The sequence below is a fragment of the Mercenaria mercenaria genome, chromosome 15 (assembly GCF_021730395.1).
Source record: "Mercenaria mercenaria strain notata chromosome 15, MADL_Memer_1, whole genome shotgun sequence".
NCBI classification, from domain to species: domain Eukaryota; kingdom Metazoa; phylum Mollusca; class Bivalvia; order Venerida; family Veneridae; genus Mercenaria; species Mercenaria mercenaria.
The window spans coordinates 51,886,963-51,902,105 of NC_069375.1; the positions used below are offsets into that span (position 1 = coordinate 51,886,963).

General features: G+C 38.2%; 1 protein-coding gene across 3 annotated transcripts in view; it reads left to right on the forward strand.

Annotated features, from left to right (window-relative positions):
- The window catches only part of LOC123563978 (FK506-binding protein 15-like), a 241,413-nt gene that overhangs the window by 108,498 nt on the left and 117,772 nt on the right, over positions 1 to 15,143 (forward strand). For all 3 annotated transcript variants that reach the window (XM_053524018.1, XM_053524017.1, XM_053524016.1), the window contains exons 16-17: positions 3,771 to 3,865; positions 9,736 to 9,838. In XM_053524018.1, the coding sequence (XP_053379993.1) occupies positions 3,771 to 3,865; positions 9,736 to 9,838 (198 nt within the window). The remainder of the gene's footprint in view (positions 1 to 3,770; positions 3,866 to 9,735; positions 9,839 to 15,143) is intronic.

Genomic DNA, 15,143 nt, shown 5'->3' on the forward strand with positions numbered 1-15,143 from the left:
TATGAAAATTGGTCAGAATGTTCACCTTGATGATATCTAGGTCAGGTTTGAAACTGGGTCACGTGCCCTTAATAACTAGGTCAGTAGGTCAAATAATAAAAAACCTTGTGACCTCTCTAGAGGCCTTATTTTTCATGGGATCTGTATGAAAATTGGTCTGAATGTTTATCTTGATGATATCTAGGTCAAGTTCGAAACTGGGTCAACTGTGGTCAAAAACTAGGTCAGTAGGTCAAAAAATAGAAAAACCTTGTGACCTCTCCAGAGGCCATACTTTTAAATGGATCTTCATGAAAATTGGTCAGAATGTTCACCTTGATGATATCTAGGTCAGGTTCAAAACTGGGTCACGTGCCTTCAATAAGTAGGTCAGTAGGTCAAATAATAAAAAAAAACTCGTGACCTCTCTAGAGGCCATATTTTTCGTGGGATCTGTATGAAAGTTGGTCTGATGTTCACCTTGGTGATATCAAGGTCAAGTTTGAAACTGGGTCAGCTGCGGTCAAAAACTAGGTCAGTAGGTCTAAAAATAGAAAAATCTTGTGACCTCTCTAGAGGCCATTTACTTTTGAATGGATCTTCATGAAAATTGATCAGAATGTTCACCTTGATGATATCTAGGTCAAATTCGAAACTGGGTCATGTGCCGTCAATAACTAGGTCAGTAGGTCAAATAATAAAAAAACCTTGTGACCTCTCTAATGGCCATATTTTTCAATGGATCTTCATGAAAATTGGTCAGAATTTTTATCTTGATGATATCTAGGTCAGGTTCAAAACTGGGTCACATGAGCTCAAAAACTAGGTCACTATGTCAAATAATAGAAAAAACGACGTCATACTCAGTTCAAAACTGGGTCATGTGGGGACAGGTGAGCGATTCAGGACCGTCATGGTCCTCTTGTTCACACACAGGAATTTACCCGCAAATCATAAAGATATCAAAATGTCATGCTGCTAATTTTCCATTCCACAAGCACGTGCGACCTATCGTAATATATAATTTACATCGCCGTTACTTTTGTTTATTGACATGGAAAAAAACAACGTGTGTAGTGCATTCATTTTTAGCTCACCTGAGCACAAAGTGCTCAAGGTGAGCTTTTGTGATTGCCCTATGTCCGTCGTGCGTCCGTCGTTAACAATTTGACTGTTAACACTCTAGAGATCACAATTTTGGCCTAATCTTAATGAAACTTGGTCAGAGTGTTACCCTCAATAAAATCTTGGATGAGTTAGATATTTGGTCATCTGGGGTCAAAAACTAGGTCACCAGGTCAAATCAGAGGAAAAGCCTGTTAACTCTCTAGAGGTCACAATTTTGGCCCAATCTGAATGAAACTTGATCAGGATGTTACCCTCAATAAAAACTAGGTCACCAGGTCAAATCAAAGGAAAAGCTTGTTAACACTCTAGAGGCCACATTTATGATGTATCTTCATGAAACTTGGTCAGAATGTTAATCTTGATGATCTCAGGGTCCAATTTGAATCTGGGTCATATATAGTCAAAAACTAGGTCACCAGATCAAATCAAAGGAAAAGCTAGTGAACACTCTAGAGGCCACATTTATGATCATATCTTAATGAAACTTGGTCAGAACATTAATCTTGATGATCTATAGGTCAGGTTCAAATCTGGGTCCGGTGGGATCAAAAACTAGGTCACTAGGTCAATTCCAAGGAAAAGCTTGTTAACACTCTAGAGGCCACATTTATGACTGTATCTTCATGAAACTTAGTCAGAATGTTAATCTTGATGATCTTTAGGTCAGATTTGAATCTGGGTCATGTGGGGTCAAAATCTAGCTCACCGGGTCAGATCAGAGGAAAAGCTAGTTAACACTTTAGAGGCTACATTTATGACCATATCTTAATGAAACTTGACCTATAATTGTGTCGGTGCAACGTTAAACCCAACAAAATAAATAAATAAATAATGAAACTTGGTCAGAATGTTAATCTTGATGATCTTTAGGTCAATAGGTCAGGTGAGCGATACAGGGCCTTCATGGCCCTCTTTAATATTATCACTTCAAATTTTCAACACCGCTTGAGAAGTAATACAGTTTGAATTCTATAACGATTTTAATAAGATATCGACAGAAATGTAGGCAAAATTCTATAAAAACGGTTGAATTTTCATAAAATTTCTTGTAAAATTTCAAACAGCGCGATTCTAAATTGTTATTTCTTTCTAAAAGTAAATAAATGATACGTACTATAGGCATATAGACTTTTGACCAGAAAGTACGAAAAAAGAATAGAAAAATCTTAAATAATGAAGAAGCGGCAGCAATTTAAAAACATGGAGTAAAACGCTTTTTTGGGCAAACAGATTTCAGTTAGTGTACGTGACCTCATGATCATAAATAGTGAATGATGTTTAAAAAAACAAAACCAATATGATATTGTTGCGATTTTTAATAAGTTTTAAATGAATCTTTGTACATGTACTTTTTTGACAGGACACTTTATAATAAGATAATGTAGTTTCCTTGAGGGCAAATAGGTCACAGAGGTAGGATATCCACTGTTATCATTTGACACGATTACCAAAGGGAGGCATATTAGTTTTCAACTGTCCGTTCGTTCGTTCGTTAGTCACAACGTTAACTTTTTGCATGAAGGCACTTTACTCGCGAACCACTGCACCCAGGACCTTCAAACTTCACATGCTGTTAGTACTCATCGAGTACACGACCCCTACTGACTTTGGGGTCAAAGGTCAAGGTCACAGGGGCCAACGTTAACTTTTTGCATGAAGGCACTTTACTCACAAACCACTGCACCCAGGACCTTCAAACTTCACATGCTGATAGTACTCATCGAGTACATGACCCCTACTGACTTTGGGGTTACCAGATCAAAGGTCAAGGTCACAGGGGCCAACGTTAACTTTTTGCATGAAGGCACTTTACTCGCGAACCACTGCACCCCGGGCCTTCAGACTTCACATGCTGATAGTACTCATCGAGTACACGACCCCTACTGACTTTGGGGTCACCAGGTCAAGGTCACAGGGGCCAATGTTAACTTTTTGCATGAAGGCACTTTACTCCGAACCACTGCACCCAAGGCCTTCAAACTTCACATGCTCATAGTACTTATTGAGTATACGACCCCTATTGACTTGGGGTCACCACGTAAAAGGTCAAGGTCACCAGGTCAAAGGTCAAGGCGCTGCGGGGGCATTTGTCATTAGTGACAGCTCTTGTTTAATTGATTTTTACAACACTTATTTTCAGCAATTTAAAGAACCGAGGTGGTACAATCAAACAGTGATGTGCCACATGGCACAAAAACATGACGTAATGCAGTAACAATCTCGGGCAACTATACCACTTTGATCTCCACTTCAAATGTCATGATACTGACACACTTCTTTTAGCTCTTTGCGGGGGTGTTAATTGATGATGAAAACAAGACCAGTTACTTAGTTGATCAACAGAATAATTACCGATAGTTGTTAAGTTAGACGTTTTTTTCCGCTTTTAACACGGGTGGTTGGGGGATGTTACCCAATGATGATTATTGTGCCCATATTTTTGGGACACTTTTAAAAATTATTATTTTTGGGTAAAAAGGTATTGAGAAAGTGAAAAAAATAGTTATTTTATGCTGTCCCAACACTTGGGGAAAATACGGTATATTGTTAAGGTGAGTTCTTAAATTTTCATCAGAGTATTGACTTTCCTGATTTTGTGTCATAAAAATGGTAATATGCATTTCATGAGAGACTTCCAGCATAATTTTGTATTTGACTTCCAGGAAAATGAAAGACTGAAAAAAGATGTGTTTGAAAAGAGTGGTAAAATAGAGTCACAAAATGAGAAAATATCTGAATTATTACAACGAAATCAAAGGTTAGTTATTCAAAGATAATTATGTCTCCCTTATATCTCCCCCCGCCCCCCCGCACTGGGGGAGACATATTGTTTTGGCTCTGTCCGTCCGTCCGTACGTCACACTTCATTTCCAGTCAATAACTGGAGAACCATTTGACCTAGCACCTTCAAACTTCATAGGATGGTAGGGCTTATGGAGTAGACAGCCACTATTGTTTTTGGGGTCACTCCATCAAAGGTCAAGGTCTCGGGGGCCTAAACATGGAAAACCATTTCCGATCAATAACTTGAGAACCACTTGACCCAGAATGTTGAAACTTCATAGGATGATTGTTCATGCAGAGTAGATGACCCCTTTTATACTTGAAGTCACTTTTTTAAAGGTCAAGGTCACAGGGGCTGGAACATGGAAAACCATTTCCAATCAATAACATGAGAACCACTTGACCCAGAATGTTGAAACTTAATAGGATGATTGGACATGCAGAGTAGATGACCTGTATTGATTTTTGGGTCACTCTGTTAAAGTTCAAGGACACAAGGATTTGAACATGGAAAGTCATTTCTGATGAATAACTTGAGAACCACTTGACCCAAAATGTTGAAACTCCATAGGATGATTGGACATGCAGAGTAGATGACCCCTATTGATTTTGGGGTCACTTTAATAAAGGTCAAGGTCACAGCGGACAGAACATAGAAATCCATTTCCAGTCAAGAGCTTGAGAACTATTTGCCCTAGAACCTTCAAACTTCATAGGGTGATAGGACGTACAGAGTAGATGACCCTCAATGTCTTTGGGGTCACTCCATCGAAGGTCAAGGCCACAGAGGTCTAAACTTAGAAAGCTCTTTCCAATCAATAACTTGAGAACCAATTGACCCAGAATGTTGAAAATTACTAGGATGATTGGACATGCAGAGTAGATGACCACTACTGATTTTGGGGTTACTCGATCAAAGGTCAAGGTCACAGGGGCCTGAACATGGAATCCTTAACTTGAGAACCACCAGGCCAAAAATGTTGAAACTTAGTGGTATGATTGGACATGCCAAGTAGATGATCCCTATTGCAGCCAACCGTCAGTGTCTCTTTGACTTTCGCTTCTGTCCCCTATTGACCTCTTGCCTATACAACTATGCACTGGGGGAGGCATGTGCTTTTTTACAAAAGCATCTACTAGTTTTCCTTGTTCTTACTTTTTAGCTTGACTTTTCGGAGAAAAAGTAGAGCTATTGCACTGGCCCGGCGTCGGCGTCACTGTTGGTTAAAGTTTTTGATATAGTCAAATATCTCTGTTACTATCAAAGCTATTGATTTGAAACTTATAACAGTTATTTACTATCAAAGTCTACTCCAGGAGAAACAATCCCCATAACCCTGATTTGAATTTCGAAAGAGTTATGCCCCTTTTAAACTTAGATTTTTTTTAGCTCATCTGTCACATAGTGACAGGGTGAGCTTTTGTGATCACCCTTCGTCCGTCTGTCCGTCCACAATTTCTTGTGAACACGATAGAGACCACATTTTGCAAGCAATTTTAATCAAACTTGCACACAACTCGTATGGGCATAATATCCTGGTTCCTTTCGAAAACTGGCCAGATCCCATCATGGGTTCCAGAGTTATGGCCCCTTAAAGGGCCAAAATTTGCCATTTTTGGCTTGTGAACACGATAGAGACCACATTTTGCGATCAACTTTAATAAAACTTGCACACAACTTGTATTGGCATAATATCTTGGTTCCTTTTGAAAACTGGCCAGATCCCTTTACAGGTTCCAGAGTTATGGCCTCTTAAAGGGCCAAAATTTGCTATTTTGGCTTTTGCAGCCATATAGAGACTTCATTTACGGTTTGATTTGATACAAACTTGCAAAATATCTTCAACAACAATAAATTTTGGATTCCATGATGAATAGGTTCCGGAGTTACGGCCCCTGATTGACCCCTGAAAGAGCCAAAATTTGGTAATTTTTACCTTGTGAACACGATAGAAGTGACATTTTATATTTGATTTTAACCACACTTACACACAACTTAAGTCACAATAAGATCTTGGTTCCTTTCGAAAACTGGTAGATTCCATCATGGGTTCTAGAGTTACTGCCCCTGAAAGCGGCAAAATTTTCTATTTTGACCCTTTCAGCCATATAGAGGTTTCATTTATGCTTTGATTTGATACAGACTTGCACAGAATGATTATCTTGATGATCTCTAGGCCTGGATCGAAACTGGGTCATGTTGGGTCAGAAACTAGGTCATAAGGTCAAATCAAGGGAAAAGCTTGTTAGCAACCTAGAGGCCACATTTATGAACCTATCTTCATGAAACTTGGTCAGAATGTTTATCTTGATGATTTCTAAGCAAAGTTTGAAACTGGGTCATATTAGGTTAGAAACTAGGTCATAAGGTCAAATCAAAGGAAAAGCTTGTAAACACTCTTCAGGCCACATTTATGACCCTGTTTTCATGAAACTTGGTCAGAATGTTTAACTTGATGATTCCTAGGCCAAGTTTGAAACTTGGTCATACGGGGTCAAAAACTAGGTCACCCAGTCAAATCAAAAGAAAAGCTTGTTAACACTCTTGTTCATTTGATGTGCATGAAACTTGGTCAGAATGTTTGTCTGCAAGAAATATCGAAGGAATTTTTATCTGGGTCATGTGGGGTCAAAAACTAGGTCACGAGGTCAAATCAAAGAATAAGCTTGTCTACACCCAAGGGAGGCACATTTTTGTGCCCCACCCCCCCCCCCCCCCCCCCCCCCCCCCCCCCTTGAGTGGTGGGGGCATATAGATTTGGTCTTGTCCGTGCGTCCGTCCGTCTGTCCGTCCGTCCGTCCGTCCGAAGTTCGTGACACGCCTAGCTCAAAAAGTATTTGATATAAATTCATGAAACCTTGCATGAGTCTTTATCATGATATGAACTTGCGCACCTCCTATTTTTCGTCTGGCTCCGCCCCCTATTTTTAGAGTTATGGCCCCTGAAATAGTCAAAAATGCACATTATCACTTTGTGACGCGCCTAGCTCAAAAACTATTTGATATAGATTCATGAAACCTTATATGTATATTAATCATGATATGAACTTGCGCACCTCCTATTTTTCATTTGGGTCCGCCCCCTTTTTTCAGAGTTATGGCCCCTGAAATAGTCAAAAATACACATTTTCACCTTGTGACACGCCTAGATCAAAAAGTATTTCATATAAATTAATGAAACCTTGCATGAGTCTTTATCATGATATGAACTTGCGCACCTCCTATTTTTCATCTGACTCCGCCCACTATTTTTTAGAGTTATGGCCCCTGAAATAGTCAAAAATGCATATTTTCACCTTGTGACACGCCTAGCTCAAAAACTATTTGATATAGATTCATGAAACCTTGCATGTGTATTAATCATGATATGAACTTGTGCACCTCCTATTTTTCATTTGGGTCCGCCCCATATTTTCAGAGTTATGGCCCCTGAAATAGTCAAAAATGCACATTTTCACCTTGTGACACGCCTAGCTCAAGAAGTATTTCATATAAATTGATGAAACCTTGCATGTATATTAATCATGATAAGAACTTGCGCACCTCCTATTTTTCATTTGGGTCTGCCCCCTATTTTTTGGGTTATGGCCCCTGAAATAGTCAAAAATGCACATTTTCACCTTGTGACACCCCTAGCTAAAAAAGTATTTCATATAAATTGATGAAACCTTACATGAGTCTATATCAAGATATGAACTTGCGTACCTCCTATTTTTCGTCTGGCTATGCCCCCTATTTTTAGAGTTATGGCCCCTTAAATAGTCAAAAATGCACATTTTCACCTTGTGACGCGCCTAGCTCAAAAAGTATTTAATATAAATGGTTGAAAACTTGCATAAGTCTTTATCCTGATATAAACTTGCACACCTCTAATGTTTTGGCTGGTTCCACCCCTATTTTTAAAGTTATGGACCCTGAAATAGTAAAAAAATGCACTTTTTCACCTAATTATGTGCCTAGCTCAAAAAGTATTAGATGTAAATTCAGGAAACCTTGCAGGAGTCTTTATCATGATGTGGCCTTGCACTCTTGGCATTCTTCTTGAGAATCTTACTCTTATTACAGAGTTATGGCCCTTGAAATAGCCAGAATAGTGGATTTTTTGTTTGTGATGCTCTTAGCTCAAAAAGTATAGGGCCTAGAATAATGAACCCTTTTCATAAAACGTTTGTTGAGGCCATTAAGACTGCAAACATTTGAATTATTGCCCCTTATTTGTGACTAATGTACCAGTGGGGGGCACACCCTGTGTCCTACAGACACATTCTAGTTGATTCTATCTTCATAAAATTTGGTCAGAATGTTTATTATCATGAAGTCTTGGACAATTTCAAATCTGGGTCACGTGGGGTCAGAAACTAGGTCACTAGGTCAAATCATAGGAAAAGCTGCATACACTCTAGAGGCCACTTTTTTGCTCCAATCTTTCCGAAACTTTGTCAGAATGGTTGTTTTTATGAAATTATGGACAAGTTCGAATCTGGGTCATGTGGGGTATAAAAAACTAGGTAACTAGGTCAAATCAAAGAAAATGCTTGTTTACACTCAAGATTTTGCTCCAATCTTAATGAAAATTGGGCAGAATATTTGTCTCCATGAAATCACTAGGTAAAACATGTTTACACTGTTATGGTGTGTTACACAGGTGAGTGACCTAGGGCCATCTTGGCCCTCTTGTTTGTTAAAGTATTTGATAAAGTCAAATATCACTGTTAGTATCAAAGCTTTTGACTTCAAACTTAAAATAGTTATTAACTATCAAAGTCTACACCAGGAGAAACAATCCCCATAACTCTGATTTGAATGTTGACAGACTTATGTCCCTTTTTTATGCCCCCGGCATCTACTGATGCGGGAGGCATATAGTGATTGTCCTGTCCGTCAGTCCGTTTGTTCGTTCGTCCGTCCGTACGAGGTTAACCAAATGGGACCGTTTCGTCTGGCATCAATACCCCTTACTAGAATGACTTGATACTAATGCAGATGTAACCTGTGACCATTTCTCATTTTCAGAAATCACCTGACCTCAGTTTGACCTTGACCTTGACCTCATTTTAGACTTAGGTTGCTTTATATGGGCCATCTCTTGGTTAACCAAATGGGACTGTTTCGTCTAGCATCAATACCCCTTACTAGAATGACTTGATACTAATGCAGATGGAATCTGTGACCATTCCTCAACTTCAGACATCACCTAACCTCAGTTTGACCTTGAACTTGACCTCATTTTGGACTTAGGTTGCTTTATATGGGCCATCTCTTGGTTAACCAAATGGGACCGTTTCGTCTAGCATCAATACCCCTTACTAGAATGACTTGATACTAATGCAGATGTAACCTGTGACCATTCCTCATCTTCAGACATCACCTGACCTCAGTTTGACCTTGAACTTGACCTCATTTTGGACTTAGGTTGCTTTGTATCGACAAGGATGCCACCGTGGGCATCAAGCGTTTATTGAACGCAGCTTCTTGTAACTTGGAATTTTTTGGTTAAAGTTTTATAAAGTTTTTACTGGCAAAGCTGTAATTCAGAGTCAAAGCACTGAGAAAAGGTGAGTGTGCTGTCTTACGGACAGCTTCTGTTGTGATAGGGGAAAAGATGTTGATAGATCAGATTCAAAGAAGTAGAATTTTGTTTTATAAATTTTTAGAGAGGTAGAATTTCTATCTGCAGTTCAGTGACTAATAGTTTGTCTTAATATGGATACTATATAAAATATGTTCTGCAGTCATGAAATAAAGGAGATATTTTAAACCTGCTGAATTTTACTGACCTAAATTTTGTAATAAAGTTAAATCTGTATTAATACATAGAAGGCAATGTTAACCTGGTATTGCAGTTTTGTAGAGAAGAGTCAGGTGCTAATGGAACAAAGAAATGAAGGTCTTCTCTCCAGTGCCAATCAAACACAACACAAGGTGCTCTCCCTTGAACAAGAAAAGGTATTTTAGTTGTTTGGTTAAATAGCTAAATATGAATTGTAGTAAAATTCATATGATCTGCCTCATGACTGAGATTTTAAATGCCCTTTTACAAATATTTCTCTTTAATTTCTTCTTTTGCCTGGAACTGGACTTGGTAATGACACAATAGGCTACAGTGGAGCTAGAATGATTGTGAACAAAACTAGAATATGTCAAAAATATAAATGAGTTTGACCATTCTTATCTTAATACTGCATATGTTGTAAAACATTCATCTTCCCTCCTGCCTTCTGAGAAGCTTATGTATACTCTCTGTTTATTCACCTTTTGTGAGAGTAATAGTATGCTTCAAGTATAAAAAATGAATTCTCACTGGACTAATTTTTGGGGATTTTGTGGTGGAGTCAGTCCATAAAATTTAATAAATTCTAGTTCATGTTCAAAAGTTGAAGTCTACTTATTTATATTCCCATGAAAAAGATGTTTTTGCCAAAACCATGAGATTTTATCTCTATGAAATTGTGTTTCAAAGAACATATAACTTTTTCATCTCTATGAAATTCTGTTTCACAGAACATATACTTTTTCTATTGAGTTCAGATAAAATGAATTTTTAAATCAAAATGGTAAGATAAAAAAAATGATTTAAGAGAAATAGAAGGAATGAGGAGCTTCTGAAATCATGAACAAAAGTAATTAATTGAAATATTACGGTGTATTATTTTAATACCCGAAACAACAAAGAAACACTGTGCTATATGCTCCACATTAAATTTTATTCAACACCTTGAATAACATATGTATATGTAACAACATAGATTGAATGACTCGGAGATACATATAAATGCAACAGTGTCTAAGGTTGGGTTTTGTTGGCCACTCGAAGATGAGGTAAGAATGAACTTCAACCGAAAGGAGATCAGGTGCGTCAGAGCAATACAACAAAACTGTAGGGGTATAAATAACATTGCAATACTGGAAATACTTTGAAATAACATTAACATCACTGAACGACACAGTAGAACTGTTTAACAGTGAAGCACCGAGTAACATGGCAGATGTACACAAGTACTCCAAAACAGGATGGCTGTGCATTGCAATGAGGGAGCCAGTGGTATCACATGACAGGGACCGCCCGCCGGCAGGTAGCCGCAAACGGCCAGTAACTACCATGCGGACCACTGCATGAAGGTAAGCACATAGTTGCATGCAAAGGATTGAGAACGCAATACATATAGCAGTACAACAATACCAACTAGATTTCGCCCAACACTAGGGCAAGACCTATTCAAACCAAGCCACCTAGCCACGAACTTGATTTGAAAGCAATACGCCAAAGTACAGTGCTTATGACGGGATATGGCATTTAGCCGAGCTTCAGTCAATGAAGCAACTTTATAGCAATAAACTGACGCGCCTGATCGCCTTTTGGTATGCACAGATAGAATTCTTTTTCGTGATGGGAACAACATTTAAAGATAAAGAATAAAATAAACATGATTGAACTCATTGTTTTAGACCCAGATAGAAACATATTTCTTGAATAAGATTAAACACAAATCTTCAAACTTTAAATCACATAAAAAGCACACAACACGAACTTGTATAAAGAATATAAAACTGTTATGATCCATATCTTCACTTAGTATTCATCGGATCTATGTCAATGTCTGAAAAGGCCTGTATCACAGAACAGTTCTTATCAGATGAAGTAAGTATGTAAGGAACATCCGTCTCATTGATAGCATACTTTTATATCGAATACCTGCATTATTGTACAGCACTGGTGGAAAAAACTATGTTGAAAATGTTCTCCAAACACAGTCAATTGATGTATCTCTAGACAAGGTTCCTTGATTGATTAACTATTCTTAATGTTCATGTTGTTGATTCATACTTCAGGTATTCTCTGTTCATACAGGGCCCTTTCCATAACCACGTTTTCAAGAAGTCTTGCAACTATAGAACTACAGAAAAACAGTAAAAATGTTCAAAAAATTATCAAAGAAACTACATATCACTGTTGTATAAACAAAATCACTTAACCAGAGACTGTCATTAAACAATATCAAAATAGCAGAAACAGCAATTATAACTACGGGGTGCGGCAGGCGGGAAAGTTTGTGCTGACTGTCAAGTTTAAACAAGTTAACTGAGCAGATAGCATGGGATTTTCATTAGCTCATCTGTCACAAAGTGACAAGGTGAGCTTTTGTGATCGCGTGGCGTCCGTCGTCCATCCATGCGTGCCTGCGTGCGTCCGTAAACTTTTGCTTGTGACCACTCTAGAGGTCACATTTTTCATGGGATCTTTATGAAAGTTAGAATGTTCATCATGATGATATCTAGGTCAAGTTCGAAACTGGGTCACGTGCGGTCCAAAACAAAGTCAGTAGGTCTAAAAATAGAAAAACCTTGTGACCTCTCTAGAGGCCATTCTTTTCAATGGATCTTCATGAAAATTGGTCAGAATGTTCACCTTGATGATATCTAGGTCAAGTTTGAAACTGGGTCACGTGCCTTCAGTAGGTCAAATAATAAAAAAACCTTGTGACCTCTCTAGAGGCCATATTTTTCATGGGGTCTGTATGAAAGTTGGTCTGAATGTTCATCTTGATGATATCTAGGTCAAGTTCGAAACTGGGTCACATGCCGTCAAAAACAAGGCCAGTAGGTCAAATAATAAAAAAACCTTGTGACCTCTCTAGAGGTCATATTTTTCATGGGATTGGTCTGAATGTTCATCTTGATGATATCTAGGTCAAGTTCGAAACTGGGTCAACTGCGGTCAAAAACTAGGTCAGTAGGTCTAAAAATAGAAAAACCTTTTGACCTCTCTAGAGGCCATATTTTTCAATGGATCTTCATGAAAATTGGTCTGAATGTTCACCTAGTTGATATCTAGGTAAAGTTCGAAATGGGTCACGTGCAGTCAAAAACTATGTCAGTAGGTATAAAAATAGAAAAACCTAGAGGCCATATTTTTCATGAGATCTTCATGAAAATTTGTGAGAATGTTCACCTTGATGATATCTAGGTCAAGTTCAAAACTGGGTCACATGCCTTCAAAAACTACGTCATTAGGTCAAATAATAGAAAAACGTTGTGACCTCTCTAGAGGCCATATTTTTCAATGGATCTTCATGAAAATTGATCAGAATTTTTATCTTGATGATATCTAGAACAAGGTCAAACCTAGGTCACATGAGCTCAAAAATAAGGTCACTATGTCAAATAATAGAAAAAACGATGTCATACTCAGTTCGAAACTGGGTCATGTGGGGACAGGTGAGCGATTCAGGACCATCATGGTCCTCTTGTTAGCTCACCTGTCACAAAGTGACAAGGTGAGCTTTCGTGATCGCGTGGCGTCCGTCGTCAGTGCGTGCGTGCGTCCGTCCGTCCGTAAACTTTTGCTTGTGACCGCTCTAGAGGTCACATTTTTCATGGGATCTTTATGAAAATTGGTCAGAAAGTTTATCTTGATGATATCTAGGTCAAGTTCGAAACTGGGTCAAGTGCGGTCCAAAACTAGGTCAGTAGGTCTAAAAATAGAAAATCCTTGTGACCTCCCTAGAGGCCATATTTTTCAATGGATCTTCATGAAAATTGGTCAGAATGTTCACCTTGAAAATATCTAGATAATATCTAGGTCAAGTTCGAAACTGGATCAAGTGCGGTCTAAAAATAGAAAAACTTTGTGACCTCCCTAGAGGCCATATTTTTCAATGGATCTTCATGAAAGTTGGTCTGAATGTTTGCCTTGATTATATCTAGGTCAAGTTCGAAAGTGGGTCACATGCGGTCAAAAACTAGGTCAGTAGGTCTAAAAATAGAAAAACCTTGTTACCTCTCTAGAGGCCATACTGTTGAGGAAATCTTATGAAAATTGGTGAGAATGTTCACCTTGATGATATCTGGGTCACGTGCGGTCAAAAACTAGGTCATTAGGTCAAATAATAGAAAAACCTTGTGACCTCTCTAGAGGCCATACTTTTCATGAGATCTTCATGAAAATTGATGAGAATGTTCACCTTGATGATATCTAGGTCAGGTTCGAAACTGGGTCACATGCCTTTAAAAACTAGGTCATTAGGTCAAATAATAGAAAAACCTTGTGACCTCTCTAGAGGCCATATTTTTCAAATGATCTTCATGAAAATTGGTCAGAATTTTTATCTCGATGATGTCTAGGTCAAGTTCAAAACTGGGTCACATGAGCTCTAAAACTAGGTCACTATGTCAAATAATAGAAAAAACGATGTCATACTCGGTTCAAAACTGGGTCATGTGGGGGCAGGTGAGCGATTCAGGACCATCATGGTCCTCTTGTTTTTATATGGCTATACCATGTACACTGCGCATAATTGGTACCTGAATTAACTGGTTTATAACACGGCCAACAAGTAGAAAAGTGGAACAAGAAACGCCATTGTTTCTCGAAAATAAAACAAATCATTTTTAGTCGAAAATAATTTTCATTATATTTATAACTTGAGCTGTTTCAAACAGAGGAGTTTTCATTTTATGATTCTCTTTGTTTTGGAACTGCACTTGAACATGAAAGGATATGAATTATAAATAATTGGAAATAAAGATATAAAAGTATATAAATACCAACAATATTAAAATGTAAAAAGTTTTAAAAATCTTGAAGAATTAGATCTCTTTTACCTTTTACCAATTTCAGCATTCTGGGATCATGATTTTGCATATGATGTTGCCCAGGGTACATGACATACCGTGTGTAAACTTGTAAAATTTGGATATTAGACCATTTCCAGTCAATAACTGAAGAACCATTTGACTTAGAACCTTCAAACTTCATAGGGGGATAGGGCTTGATCAAAGGTCAAGGTCACAGGGGCCTGAACATGGAAAACAGTTTCCGATCAATAACTTGAGAATACTAACTAACACTTTACCCAGAATGTTGAAACTTCATAGGATGATTAGACATAGAGAGTGGATGACCCCTATTGATCTTGGGGCCATTCTTTCAGGGGTCAAGGTCACAGGGGCCAGAACACGAAAAACTGTTAACGATCCATAACTTAAGAACTACTTGATCCATAACGTTGAAACTTTATTGGATGATTGGACATGCTGAGTAGGTGATCCGTATTGCATTTCAGTCACTAAGCCAACCATCAGTGTCTCTTTGACTTTTGCTCCTGTCCCCTATTGCCTTCTTGCCTATTATTACTATGCTTTGGGGCAGACATGTGCTTTTCTGCAAAAGCATTTTCTAGTTGTTCTACATATAAGACCAGTCTAAGGGATCTTGGTCAGATACAGAAAATATCTGTGGTTTGCTGCCCAG